Source organism: Balaenoptera physalus (genome assembly GCF_965194825.1).
Source record: "Balaenoptera physalus genome assembly, chromosome: 5".
NCBI classification, from domain to species: Eukaryota; Metazoa; Chordata; class Mammalia; order Artiodactyla; family Balaenopteridae; genus Balaenoptera; species Balaenoptera physalus.
Window position 1 is genome coordinate 60,806,708 of NC_138884.1, and position 14,841 is coordinate 60,821,548.

The 14,841-nt window shown below is 38.1% G+C and overlaps 1 protein-coding gene and 1 long non-coding RNA gene across 16 annotated transcripts in view; one reads left to right on the forward strand and one right to left on the reverse strand.

The window, feature by feature from the left end:
- Window positions 1–14,841, reverse strand: part of LOC309661903 — a 1,098,809-nt gene that overhangs the window by 176,521 nt on the left and 907,447 nt on the right. The gene's annotated exons all lie outside the window — the stretch shown is intronic.
- Window positions 1–14,841, forward strand: part of ANKRD17 (ankyrin repeat domain 17) — a 169,412-nt gene that overhangs the window by 153,891 nt on the left and 680 nt on the right. For 13 of the 15 annotated variants that reach the window (XM_082463682.1, XM_082463692.1, XM_082463689.1 and 10 more), the window contains 4 exons: window positions 747–944; window positions 12,061–12,309; window positions 12,817–12,995; window positions 13,708–13,872. In XM_082463682.1, the coding sequence (XP_082319808.1) occupies window positions 747–944; window positions 12,061–12,309; window positions 12,817–12,995; window positions 13,708–13,872 (791 nt within the window). Of the gene's footprint in view, window positions 1–746; window positions 945–1,828; window positions 11,928–12,060; window positions 12,310–12,816; window positions 12,996–13,707; window positions 13,873–14,841 lie in introns of those variants that run through there. The other 2 variants (XM_082463694.1, XM_082463683.1) reach the window with 2 other exon arrangements.

The following is a 14,841-nucleotide window of genomic DNA, read 5'->3' on the forward strand; positions in this document are numbered from 1 at the left end:
TCCTATAGTTTTTTTCTGGTTTGTTTTTGGTTTTGTGGGGTTTTTTCGGTTTTGTTTTTGTTTTTTTATTTTAGTAGCACTCTTAAGTTCACAGCAAAATTGAGAGAAAAGTACAGGGGTTTTCCATATACCCCCCCCTGCCTTCACACAGGCATAGTCTCCTTTATTACCAACATCCCACTCCAGAATGGTATTTTTGTTACAGTCGATGAACCTACAGTCACACATCCTTATCAAAGTCTGTAGTTTACATGAGGGTTCATTCTTGGTGCTGTACATTCTGTGGGTTTGAACGAAAGTCTAGTATAGTAACCATTATACTATCATCCAGAGTATTTTCAGTGCCTTAAAAATCCTTTGTGGTTTGCCTACTCATCCCTCCCTTCCCCATACGTTTTTTACAGGTAAAATTTTATACAACTCCTTGGCCACCAAACCTATTTAAATTCTAGTGTTAATATTAAATCTATACGTACTCTATAATAAGTAATAAAATGTCAAAATTAAAATTAAATGTAAAATGTTTTCCTTGGTAATTTCTTTTTTATAGCTATCTTTATAAAATAAAGGGGGAAACAATGAGTGGGATAATGAGTGGAATGACTGGAAGAAGTAAGCAAGGAGAAATTTTTTTAATAATCTGAAATATTTTTGGATATATTAGGGACCTCTTGGAATTTTAGGTTTTTCTAATTATATCTCCTAGGGGTAACTATTATAAATTATGATTATCTTCTACATTATAGGTATCGTCAATATGGACTCACCATATGGTTCTGTAACACCTTCTTCTACACATTTGGGAAACTTTGCCTCAAACCTTTCAGGAGGTCAAATGTATGGCCCTGGGGCACCCCTCGGAGGAGCACCCACAGCTGCTAACTTTAACAGACAACATTTTTCCCCGCTTAGTTTGTTGACTCCGTGTTCATCAGCGTCAAATGGTGAGTGATATACACTGTAGTTCCAGAGGAAGAGTTTGTCTGTATGTTCCCTTAAAGATCAAAAGGTTTTAAGTTTTTCAGAGTTTGGAATTTTTAAGTTTTAAATCTCTTAATAATTTAAATTCTATAAAAATGTAATTTGTATTCATGGCAATCTGAAATCAGAAGGAATTTAAATAGAATTTCCAGGTTTTTAAAGTATTAGAATCAACTTCGGCTCTATCAAACCTAGCATATTATATTGAAGTTAATTTCTAAGAGGGATCATTTTTTGAGAATAAAAAATCTTGTTGTATCATCTGTTGATTTACATTTACTTTCAGGTTTGAGAAGATAGCTCCCAACAAGAAAGATTTGTAGCCTTAAAAGTAGTATAAATATCATGTGCTTTTGGTCTACCTTTAAATCTCATCTGTTACATAAATAATACAACTGATTTCACATTACCAGATGTGTGTTTTTAACTGTAGTCAGACTTTGAAGCATTGATCAGATTTTTCAAACCAATTAAGATCATTCATCACTAGGGAATTCAACTCACATTAAGAGAATTCCATAGTGAGGCTATTATTTGTGGTTATTTATTTATTTAGCGAGGCTAAAGGCATCAAATTGCTTTCACCTTGAGGAAATTTTAATAAGAATCCATTTTCTTTTAAACTACCAAATTTCTTCTAACAATGTTAGAGCCCAGTTAACAGAGACTGGTTAACTGAATGAAGGAGTAAGAAAATATTAGTATTTGAGAGATGCATATGAAAGTACATTGCCAGTGAAAGCATGAAGTAAGGTGTAGCATATAGTGAATTTACATATTTATAGTTTTTCTTGTGTTTGTCAAATAACAAGGACTGTCACTTGGAATATTAATTATCCTTGTACAGGTGTCCCTAAGTGAAAAGAAGTGGTTTAAGAAAGAATTCAAAGTGACTGTGATAAAAACATGCCAGAAACAAAGTGAGAAGTATGAAAATAAAGTACGAATGTAAGAAGAAAAAAAGTTTACAGCAGTTCTCATTGAGGATACTTTACCCATCATTGAAAAAGCTTTAGAAAATTTCTTAGGAATCATAATTGAGATAAAGTGAATATAGTATAACATAGCTACCTAGCCTGGCTTATCTAAACATAAGCTATTAACAGAACACTGAAACTAAATATAACTCTAAGGAATAACTGATTATGACATTTTAGTCTTAACTATCTGGCTTATAAGGAAAGGTTATAGCCTCAGTTATTTAAAGCTGTATTCAATGCAACATAAATTTCTGTGTACTAGAGGAATATGGATATTTGTTTTATTTATTTAGTTTATTATAAGGAAGATTGATAGGTACGTATTGAATGGAAGGTAATTCACTCTATATTAAAAATTGGCCTGGGCTTTCCTGGTGGCACAGTGGTTAAGAATCCGCCTGCCAATGCAGGGGACTCGGGTTCGAGCCCTGGTCTGGGAAGATCCCACGTGCCGCGGAGCAACTAAGCCCGTGCACCACAACTACTGAGCCTGTGCTCTAGAGCCCATGAGCCACAACTACTGAAGTCCGCGTGCCTAGAGCCCATGCTCTGCAACAAGAGAAGCCAACGCAATGAGAAGCCTGCACACTGCAACCAAGAGTAGCCCCCACTTGCTGCAGCTAGAGAAATAGAGAAAGCCTGCGCACAGCAACAAAGACCCAACGCAGCCAAAAATAAATAAATAAATAAATAAATTTATTTATTTTAAAAGTTGGCCCAAAAAAAGGGGGGTAATTCCCTGGCGGTCCAGCGGTTAGGACTCCGAGTTTCCATTGCCAGGGGCACGGGTTCAATTCCTTGTCAGGGAACTGAGATCCTGCAAGCCACGCCACGTGGTGCAGCAAAAAAAAGAAAAAATTGGTACTTTATCCTAATTAATTCAGGATTCTCTCCCTTTAGAGAGGTGTATTTGAAGAGATTTTAGGGCAAGTTACAACAATTAAGGAAAAACCAGAAAAGTAAAATATTGAGGATTACCAACAAACTCTGTTTGTAGTGTAGCTAATAACCATATGTTAAATGATAATAATAATAACAGTAACAACAGTTAATTTACTGAGGTTTAGATACTTTTCAAGGTAATTTTCCCCCCAGATTGCCTTTGTCAGCAAAATCCTATTATAAACAGTTAGGTGAGCTTAGACAAGTCATTTCAGTGAACCTCAATTTTCTGATCTGTTAATATCTACCACACTGGATTAGTTTATGTGGAGTAAATGGGATAATCTACTATTACTATTGGTCTACTATTATCTACTATTACTACTATTATCTGCTATTATCTACTATTACTGTTGGTCTTTCTTCTTTTTGATGATAATGAACAGTAAGTGCTAGTCCCGTTTTCTAATAGTTTTAGAAATGTACTAATGGAATGGTAACAGAAGAGCAAACGTTTTTATAAATAGCCAGTGATTAAAAAGTCTGAAACATAATTTTTGAATGATTTTACCTGCTTAGTTTTTTCTTTGACTCCTCTTAAAATTAGTTTTTATTCCTAAGTATATAACAGATCTGGATCAGTGTCTTCTGAGTATGTTGAGCTCAAACTAAACCGTTATAGGAATAAAAACATCTTCCTTATAGTATCTACATATGGGTGATTCATATTCACCTATTTATATATAAAAATAAGGATAGTCTTTGATTTTCATGTTCATAAAAAAATAGGAATTGGGAGAAAAGGTGTTAAAATTGTAACATCATTGCTATTGAAATGTGTTACCTGAAATTTTTTGGTAGTTAATCTTTAAAATAGAATGGATTCTCAGAAGCAGAGAATGTTTTAAAATAAAATAAAACATACTTACTGATATTAATGTTTATTACTTTAGGAAATACACTAGAGATTTTTTTTTCCCCTTTTGAACCGTGAACCAGTCAAGGTAAACATGTTGCATTTGATTATATCTCTAGGATCTTTAAAGAGTAGCACAGAAAACCCGTGTATATCCCCCCACCCCCACTCACTAATTGTTAACATGTTGCCACATTCCTCCCTTTCCCCACCATGTATCCCTGTGTGTATGAGTGAGTGAGTGTGTGTCTGTGTATGTGTGTGTGTGTAGAGTATGTGTAGGGATTGTAGGGTTTTTTTTTTTTCCTGAATCATTTTAGAGTTAGTTGCACATATCAAGCTGATTTCCCCTAAATACTCCAGATTATAATATTTTGGAAGAACAAGAACATTCTCTTCCACAACTACAATGCAGTTGTCAATTTCAGCAAATTTTACATTGATATGTTATTATTATCTAATGTATAGTCCATATTCACATTTCATCACTTGTCCCAATAATGCCTTTATTACTTCCTCTCATTCAAGATTCAAATCAGTATCACAAATTTCTTTTAATTCCCATGTCTTTTAGTCTCAGACTATCTGGAACTGTTTCCTTAGCCTTTCTGTATCTTTCAAAGAAAACTTTTTTTTTTTTTTTTTCAGATTATAGGTCAGTTGTTTGGTAAAATGCCTCAGTTTGTTTTTCTGATATTTCTTCATGATTAAGTTTAAGTTATATATTTTTGACACAAATATTAGTGTTAGTCACCATTGCACCGTTCTCACTGACATTAGAAGGTATAAAAAGTCAGTTTGTGCTATTATTGGTGCTGTTAACTTTGATCAGTTGGTTTCACAGATTTCTACACTGTCAAATTGTCATTTTCCCCTTTGTAGTTTATAATTAATCTGTGGGGAGTTGCTTTGAGACAATTCTTATTCCTCATCAGACTTTCAGGCAGAATATAAGGGAAGGGGGGGAAGAAGTAGCACTTACCTCAGTAGAAATAATAGTTTTATTTTTGTAACCATGTTAATGTTTATAAATTTAAAACAAAACCAACCTTGATGAAGGGAAAAACACTAAAATTGAATGCAAATAGAAACAAGTAAACCTATCTGTATTTTAGATTATTAACATAAACCTACTAAAAGAAAAACAATCCAAAAAACTCTTGAAGACAGTAGTATTTTGTATACCCTTCAGTCTAAAGGCAAATAAACTTCAGACAAATCTGCAATTCTACTTAGGACATTTGTTTTTTTTATAATATTATGGATAAACAATTTTAAAACTATATGGGGTGTATTGTAAGGTTGAGCAAATGAATAAGTAAAAATATTGATGACGATGTGATCCAGGATTCTCACTGTAAGAAGAGAGAAATGTAGAGTAGAGTAAGGCAAGGAAGAACCCTATGGAATTGGATTGGAATTAGAGGATCAATATGAACTCATTATTTTATTTTATTTTTTTATTATTATTTTTAAAAATAAATTTATTTATTTATTTTTGGCTGCGATGGGTCTTGCTGCGAGCGGGCTTTCTCTAGTTGCAGCGAGTAGGGGCTACTTTTCGTTGAGGTGCACGGGCTTCTCATTGTGGTGGCTTCTCGTATTGCGGAGCTCGGGCTCTGGAGTGCAGGCTTAGTAGCTGTGGCGCACGGGCTTAGTAGCTCTGCGGCATGTGGGATCTTCCCGGACCAGGGCTTGAACCCATGTCCCCTGCTTTGGCAGGTGGATTCTTAACCGCTGTGCCACCAGGGAAGTCCCTGAACTCATAATTTTAAAGTGACGTTATGTGTTGCATTGAATCATATAAAATTGCCATTTCCCCACCCCCACCCCCCCAGCACTGCCTACTGAAAGGGCCTAGAAGCAATGAATTTTCAGTAGCGGTAAGCATATTCAGTGTCCAGATCTGTCTGTTAAATATTTTAGTTCACTAAAAGAAATTAGGTCTTCTTGGGGAAATAGCTGAGCTCGGGCAGGGAAAGTATAAGGGGAGCCTGCAAAAGTCTTATGGTGTCAGAAAGTAATTCAGTGCTCAGATGATTGGGACATGTCAGAAGGACACAGGAGGCGGCTTGAAAGGGGCTCCCACTAGCCAAATTCCGGACAATTTGACCATCAAAATGAATAATGTTAGCTCATTGAATAAAACAAGAACCCATGTGTACATAATGATTGGAAGTAAAATTTTAAAATGCAGAAGAGGGAATGTTGCTCCTTACAGTATAATGACAACTCATAAATGTAGAGGAATTATAATTTGAGTCATCATTTTGCAGCTGTTAGGATGATTCAGGCAAGACTCTCAGACTTTTACCTTTAATACTGAGTTTTTAACTAGTTTGCATTTTCCTTACCTAATGTAAATCTTAATACTTTTTAATGACCATTTAGTTTGTTTCATCTGACTTCTAACCCTTCTTTAGGTAATCTGTTCACATGAGTGTAATTTCATATTTTTGTTTATTTATGGTAGTCTTTTAAAATTTTGTTTTTAGTATTTATATTTTTCTTAAAAATTGCCATTCTGGGTGCTGTTGTAGAACTAACCACAGAAGCATGGCTTATTTTTCACAATATATGTATCTGGTTTCTGTACGTGAACAGGTTTTATCAACACTTCTCCATACATTCCACTTCTCTTTTCCCTCCCCCTCTTTAGGACATCAGGACATGGTATTAGGACTCTGGCAAATTAAGTTGGGATGTGGGGGACATGGGTCCCTTACTTCAAAAAAAAAAAAAAAGGAAGAAAGCAAAGAACCTTCCTTGAGGCCCCCAAACAGCAGATTGGTGATGCCCGAGATCCTTCTGCATACAGGCTGGGCAGAGATCACTTCGGCCCTTATCCCACTCAAACTGCTAAGGTCTAGCCTACCAACATTCAACCAGTCCATGCATTGAGCACTGATTACTGGCTCTGGTCTGTGAGTTTCAGGCCTTGGCAAATTTAGTCAGTGGGCCATTTTGACATTCAGTCTTACAAAGCTGTTGTCGGATCAAAAAGCAGTAAAAAAGCATTACAGTTTTTTAAGGAAAAAACTAATTTTACATCGTGACTCAGTACACATGTACCTGTGTGTGATTGAAATATATTTACAAAACAATACTTATCCTTACAATATATGTTGCATGCTGGTATTTTCTATTCTGTTTTCTTTAACCTTTAAAAAAGTTTTTTACGTTAGTCATGACCAACCACATTCATCTCATGATCTACTATAGTTTAATCAACACTGAACTGAAGCATGAAAGTACAGTGTAATTTTCCTGCAGGAGCACTTCTTCCATTTGTAAGTCACACTGCTCTTTCAATTTGAATTCAGGACCCTGTTGTCATTTCAGAACTGAGGTGGATTTACTGAAGCTTCAGTTTCAGGATAATCTTATTTGCAAGGGGCCCTGCCAAGGTCCTGTACCTGATTTTGTATTTGTAGTTTCGCATTCTTTTTCTAAAACAGACGGCCAAAGGAAGTCCCAGGGCAAATTTCTTAAATGAGGTGGGTTAGCAGGCAAGCCTAGTTATTCTGCTCATTTAAACAGAATATGGAGGGTTTCTTGGGACCTCCCTAGTGGCACAGTGATTAAGAATCCACCTGCCAATGCAGGGCACACAGGTTCGATCCCTGGTCGGGGAAGATCCCACATGCCACAGAGCCACTAATCCTGTGCACCACAACTACTGAGCCTGTGCTCTAGAGCCCACGAGCCACAACTACTGAGCCCGCATGCCACAACTACTGAAGCCCACGCGCCTAGAGCCTGTGCTCCACAGCAAGAGAAGCCACTGCAATGGGAAGCCCGCGCACCACAACAAAGAGTAGCCCTTGCTCGCCGCAACTAGAAAAAGTCCGCTTGCAGCAATGAAGACGCAACGCAGCCAAAAATAAAACAAACAAACAAACAAAAAAAACAGAATGTGGAGGGTTTCTGTTATTTTGCTTTGCTTTTGTTTTTTGAAGGATACAGTAAAAGAGTGAAAAATTAGCTCTAACGTAGAAGTTAGGGCAGGGTCCCAGAGATGAGTCTGAGGGAAGGTAGGATTCATTCATCCTCCTTCCATCAGTCCTTCCTGCTTGCCTTCCATCTCTGCTTCCTTCCTCCCGGTCACCTTTGACTATGTCTTCGTGTTAGTTTTCTGGGTTGATTTTTCTCAGGTATATAATTGTGCCCTTTCAATATGTAGTTTAAAAAAACAAAAAATAGAACTCTGTGTATCATATTTACAACTTCTTGTGTTCCTTGCAGTTTGATTTAGTCTTTTCTGGAATATTCTTTCATTTCTAGTGCTTTCCTGGGTTTTGTCATCTTGTTTCTAGTTTTACTAATTCTGAATTATGCTGTTCTTTCAAATCTTTTCCTTTTATTTCTTTAAGCTCACTTTGGAATTTTAGATTATAGTCTCTTTCTGATGTGCCTTTAGAATATTAGACTAGACTATAGCTTTCTTTCTGGCATGCTTTTATTGTCTACAGCAGCGGCCCCCAAGGACAGCAGCAGGGACTGGTTTTTTTGGCAGCAGGGACTGGTTTCGTGGAAGACAGTTTTCTATGGACGGGGTAACGGGAGCCCTGGGGAGCGGCAGATGAAGCTTCGCTCGCTTGCCCGCCGCTCACCTCCTGCTGTGTGGCCCGGTTCCTAACAGGCCGCGGACCAGTACCGGTCTGCGGCCCAGGGGTTGGGGACCTCTGGTCTACAAGTTATTATGGGTCCATATCTCCTTTAGTTCATATAATAGCTCTGCATGGAATTCGACTGCAGTTCTATTTTGTTTTGCATTTTTTAATGAAGTGAGTTTTCCAGAACATTTAGAAGGAATAAGTGGATCAGGATATCTTCTCTGGCGTAAAGACTCTAGAATTTCCTCTTATAAGGAAGTGTGCAAAAATGTGGTCTTATACTTTGTTAAATCTCCTGGCTTTGTTGTCCCTACCCACCCATCCAACCTACCCACCTACTTCCACCTCTGCCCTACTCTTGACTGGATATTCTCTTCACTTTGCTTTTGTTGTCGCTTTCCTGTTCAGTTTAGAATCTGTTGCCAGAAGTTTCTTGTCAGTATAGGACTTTATCAGCAGGTACCTTTAAGAGGTCATAGCAGGGACTTTCTTGATGGTCCAGTGGTTAAGAATCTGCCTTCCAATGCAGGGGACGTGGGTTCGATCCCTGCTCGGGGAACTAAGATTCCACATGCTGTGGGACAACTAAGCCTGCACGCTCTAGAGCAGGGGTTCCCAGCCCCCGGTCTGCAGCCTGTTAGGAACCGGGCCTCACAGCAGAAGGTGAGTGGCGGTCAAGCGAGCAAAGCTTCATCTGCAGCTCCCCATCGCTCCGCATTGCTCACATTACCACCTGAATCATCAGCCCCATTGCCACCTGAACCATTCCCCACCCCCACACACATTCCCCACCCTGTGGAAAAATTGTCTTCCACAAAACTGGTCCCTGGTGCCAAAAAGGTTGGGGACCACTGCCCTGGAGCTCGCGCGCTCTGGAGCCCACACGCCACAACTAGAGAGAAGCCCGTGCACCACAATGAAAGATCCCACATGCTGCAACGAAGATCCTGCGTGCCGCAACTGAGACCCAATGCAGCGGAATAAATAAATAAATAAATAAATATTTTTTAAAAGTCATAGGGCCCAAGTTGCTCCAGCTTTTTCAGACCTTACTGTGAATCCCTTACAATCACCCATGCATAGGCAGAACTCTCCCACTTTCACCTGCTGTTCTCAGATTGGCGTGCCCTGCTTTCCTTTGAATACCTTTGACTGTTTTGTGGCTCTCCTGTTCTCAGGTCTAGAGACTTGCTTCCTTCCACACAGATGCTGCTACTACACGAGTCTTACAGCTGTTGGTGATTTGTCCCCATTCACTTGTATCTTTGGATTCATTTGGATATCTTGTCTGTTTTGTTATAGATGTTATCCATGGGTTTTGGGCTTAGCTAACTTAGTGGCTTTTTTTAATGGGAAGAATCAAAACCTGTGCTACTGTTACTTCCATCATCCTAGAATTCCTTCTTATACCACTGTAAGATGAATTTTTAAATATTTATAATTTTTTTAAAGACACGTGGCTTTTCCATTTTCTTATCATTTGTTAAAAGTAAATGCTGTCAAGTAATGCTAATGGATCCATGACCACAGGAAATATATTTTAATTTTTAGAAGGTAGTAGTTTTCTTGGTTTACTTTTACAGTTAAGTCCATGTTTCATGTTTTTGTTCCCCAATGAAATCAGTATCCATACAATAAATTATAATTTATAAGGTACTTTAGCATTCATTCCTTTTAGTTAATAGTCACTACATCTCATTGAGTGGCGGTACTATCAATTTAACCAAAATAGACCTCTGCAAGTACTCGTAAGATGGAATTGATCTCCACAGTACTTTCCAATTTTGTATGATTCTAAAATATATGTGAGAAGTCTTCTAAAAAACATGTTCAGGCCAATAATATTGAATTTTCTTTGTCTTCCAAGTTCCCTGAAAAGTACCTCAGGATATAGAAGCACTATGTTTGTGTGTACAGATAGATAGATTGATTGATTTTGTAAATTTATTAGCTACCTGAGTCCTTTTGGATAGATACACATACACATACACACACACACACACACACACACACATACACATTCCCATGCACACACATACATATAGAAAACTTAAATGCAAAGATAAATGAAAAAATATTTAATGACTATCACTAGGGCATAGAGTTAGACAGTTATGAATAAATTGTATCTATGCAGGTAACTGTTTTGACTTTTTTAAAAATTAATTTATTAATTTATTCATTTTTGGCTACATTGGGTCTTCGTTGCTGCACACAGGGTTTCTCTAGCTGTGGCGAGTGGGGGCTGCTCTTCGTTGCAGTGCACAGGCTTCTCATTGCAGTGGCTTCTCTTGTTGCGGAGCACAGGCTCTAGGCTTGTGGGCTTCAGTGGTTGTGGCACACGGGCTCAGTACTTGTGGCTCGTGAGCTCTAGAGCACAGCGCAGAGCATGGGCTAGTTGCTCTGCGGCATGTGGGATCTTCCCGGACCAGGGCTCGAACCCGTGTCTCTTGCACTGGTAGGCGCATTCTTAACCACTGCGCAACCAGGGAAGCCCAACTGTTTTGACTTTTAAGCTTCAAGCTCCTCCACAATTTAGACTCTATTTAAATTTAAATGTGCTTGAGATTTGAACTTTTCATAAGAAATACAGGTTTGGGGCTTCCCTGGTGGCGCAGCGGTTGCGAATCTGCCTGCTAATGCAGGGGACACGGGTTCGAGCCCTGGTCTGGGAAGATCCCACATGCCACGGAGCAACTAGGCCCGTGAGCCACAACTACCGAGCCTGTGCGTCTGGAGCCTGTGCTCTGCAACAAGAGAGGCCATGATAGTGAGAGGCCTGCGCACCGCGATGAAGAGTGGCCCCCGCTTGCCGCAACTAGAGAAAGCCCTAGCACAGAAATGAAGACCCAACATAACAATCAATCAATCAATCAATAAATCTTTAAAAAAATTAAAAAAAAAAGAAATACAGGTTTGTTTTTTTTTGTTTATTATCCTTCTTCTCTGTAGTGTGTAAAGAGATTAAATCACTAATGAATGCTCCCAAATTGCCTATATTAAGAACTAGCCGTGTTTTGATAAGTAGAGCTTAAACCGTCATTTCTAAGAGTGTTCTGTGGAATACCCACAAGATACAATGAAACAGTTGGGTTATGAAGCATAGCCTTCTGTTGGTATTTTATCAGCATATTAAAGTTCTTTGAAGTCCTGATTTAAAGAAACTTATTTTTTTCTTAAGCTTGATCTTCCAAATTTGTTAGATACCTGAATATCTTTGTTTTTTCATCATAACATACCAAGGGACAAATGTTCCCAAGGAAAATAGTGGGAGAATTGCCAATACAGGCAGTGGTTTTCCCCACCTCCATTTTGTTGTTGTCATTGTTGTTTGTTTTTTTAATTTAAACATTGTCTTCTCATTGCTCTGGTGTTATATTTTACTCACTGTCAAGGGTAAATTTATTTAAATATTAATTAGTGTGTAGTTGCAGCATTCACATCTTCCCATTCTACTACCATGAAACTAAATGGGAAAATTGTGAGCCAAATTAAAAACTGCGAAGTCATAGAACTTTAACCAAATTTTAATATACATAATTTATTATCTAAGCATTATACTCAAATTTCATTTTTTCCTCAAAGAATGCATATTTAAGGTGTCTTTAGAATTTAAGATTTTGTTTTACAAAAGTACAGGCTGTATAGTTGACATGTATATTATTTGAAAATATCTTTTCTCTAGATTCTCCTGCACAGTCGGTATCCTCCGGAGTTCGTGCACCTTCTCCTGCCCCATCATCAGTACCTTTAGGGTCAGAAAAGCCCAGCAACGTCTCTCAGGATAGAAAAGTTCCAGTCCCTATTGGGACGGAACGTTCTGCACGTATCAGGCAAACTGGAACTTCAGCTCCATCTGTTATTGGGAGTAATTTGTCCACATCAGTAGGGCATAGTGGCATCTGGTCCTTTGAAGGGATTGGTGGCAATCAAGGTATGATATGCTATTCTGCTTACTGGAAAGTAAGTTTATGCATTTAACTAAAATATTGTAAGCAGTATTTAATTATCATAGGCATTCTTAAAAAATCTGTATTCGTATCTTTTTGTTTTGACTAATCAATTTATTTAAGAGTTTGAAACATTTTTTTGTTCCCATGTGAGCTCTTACTGAATTTATCATTGCTTTCTGAAGATAGTTTAATGCAAGCATATTATTTTCTTCATATTAAGGAAATGTTAATGTTTCTTTTGGGTCTCTTAAGCTTTTATCTTGGCTTTTTTTGTTTTGTAACACAAAGTGTTTATGTTACTTTGTTAGGCTATTATGTCACTACCTACAAACATGGAAATACTGTGGTAAATATATAAAAGTAGGTAATTATTCTGAAGGAATTCACAGTTCAATGTGGAAAATATTCAAAATATATGAATTTTTTTTGCTGTTTTCTGATTTTGAATATCACCAATTATTTTTTTCTGCCTCTTCATTTTCCCTCAGACAAAGTAGACTGGTGTAACCCTGGGATGGGAAATCCTATGATGCACAGGCCAATGTCTGATCCAGGAGTGTTTTCACAGCATCAAGCAATGGAGCGAGAGAGTACAGGAATTGTAACTCCTTCTGGTACATTCCATCAGCATGTTCCTGCAGGATACATGGACTTTCCTAAAGTTGGGGTAATGGTGATTTAAAAGCATTTTCATTATTTCGAAATGATTTTCTGAGTATTAGCCTTATTTCACTTACCAGTGTATGAGCGTTTCTGAAATGATGCTGGAGCTTTGGCTTGGAATTATAGGTCAAAATCTGGCTAAAATATAAACATTTATAAATTCTGATTTTGTCCCAGTTGTTCAGAGAAATGTTTTTTTTTTTTTTTTAATTAATTTATTTATGGCTGCATTGGGTCTTCGTTGCTGCCTGCGGGCTTTCTCTAGTTGCAGCGAGCAGGGGCTACTCTTTGTGGTGGTGCGCAGGCTTCTCATTGCGGTGGCTTCTCTTGTTGCAGAGCACGGGCTCTACGGGACGTGGGCTTCAGTCCTCGTGGCACACGGGCTTAGTTGCTCTGCAGCATGTGGGATCTTCCCGGAGCAGGGCTCGAACCCGTGTCCCCTGCATTAGCAGGCAGATTCTTAACCACCGAGCCACCAGGGAAGCCCCCAGAGAAATGTTTTTTGACAAAATACTTTATATACTAGGCTTATAGTATCTTCTGTTTAGTGCTAGAAGAAATCATATTATGGAAAATAATTTTTACATCACCTAGATAACTTACACTTTTCCAAAATGAGGTGAAGTTTCAAATATCAGTTTTAAGGCTATTGATTATACTGGGAGAAGTAACCAGTGACTTGAATGTCCATAATCTTTGTTTTCTCCTCTTTTAAGGGTATGCCTTTTTCTGTGTATGGGAATGCAATGATTCCTCCAGTAGCACCTATTCCTGATGGTGCTGGAGGACCCATATTTAATGGCCCTCATGCTGCGGACCCCTCTTGGAATTCCCTGATAAAGATGGTTTCAAGCTCCACAGAAAATAACGGCCCTCAAACGGTAAGGCTGATCATTCAGTGAACTTTTATTTAGTGTTTATGAGCTGCCAAGACAAATGGGATAAAGATAAATCATTGTTGTGAGAGAGTATGGTGAATATGGGCAGTTGAGGAAATTGAGGAAAGTTTAATATAGCTGAAATACAGCAGAGTGATATGGAAAATGGTACTAAAGGTAGTGGTTTGGAGCTAAAATTATGAAAGGCATAATATAATATATTCTATTGGGTAGCGGGTGGTAAGTAAAAGATTTTAAGTTGTAAAGTGTTGTAATGTAATTTTCTGTATCAAAATTTACTAGTGGTGTGAAAAGGGCCATCTAGAGGTTATTTATTAAAAGTATTATAAATGTCAAAACAGTATATAACTGTGAAAATGCACAGAAATGATTGTATATTTTAGCTTATTATGGTATATGTTTTTTTTTTCATAAACAGCTAGTTTTTTTTTTTAATTAATTAATTAATTAATTAATTAATTAATGGCTGTGTTGGGTCTTCGTTTCTGTGCAAGGGCTTTCTCTAGTTGTGGCAAGCGGGGGCCACTCTTCATCGCGGTGCGCGGGCCTGCCTCTCTTGTTGCGGAGCACAGGCTCCAGACGCTCAGGCTCAGTAATTGTGGCTCACGGGCCCAGCTGTTCTGCGGCATGTGGGATCTTCCCAGACCAGGGCTCGAACCTGTGTCCGCTGCATTGGCAGGCAGATTCTCAACCGCTGCGCCACCAGGGAAGCCCTATGGTATATGTTTAATACCTGATTCATTTTCCTTCCACAATCATCAACCTGTATGTACTCAGATAATGGTTTTTAAAAAACGATGATAATTCAGATCCTGTTTGAGGAATAAGAGGAGAGGCAGGAAAACAACAGATAAAAGTGGTTTATCACTGCTTTTCTTCATTGTTTCCCAGCATGTTGCAAACTGATTGAGACTTAGCTATTTTAGTTCATAAATATTAGGAGCACTTCCT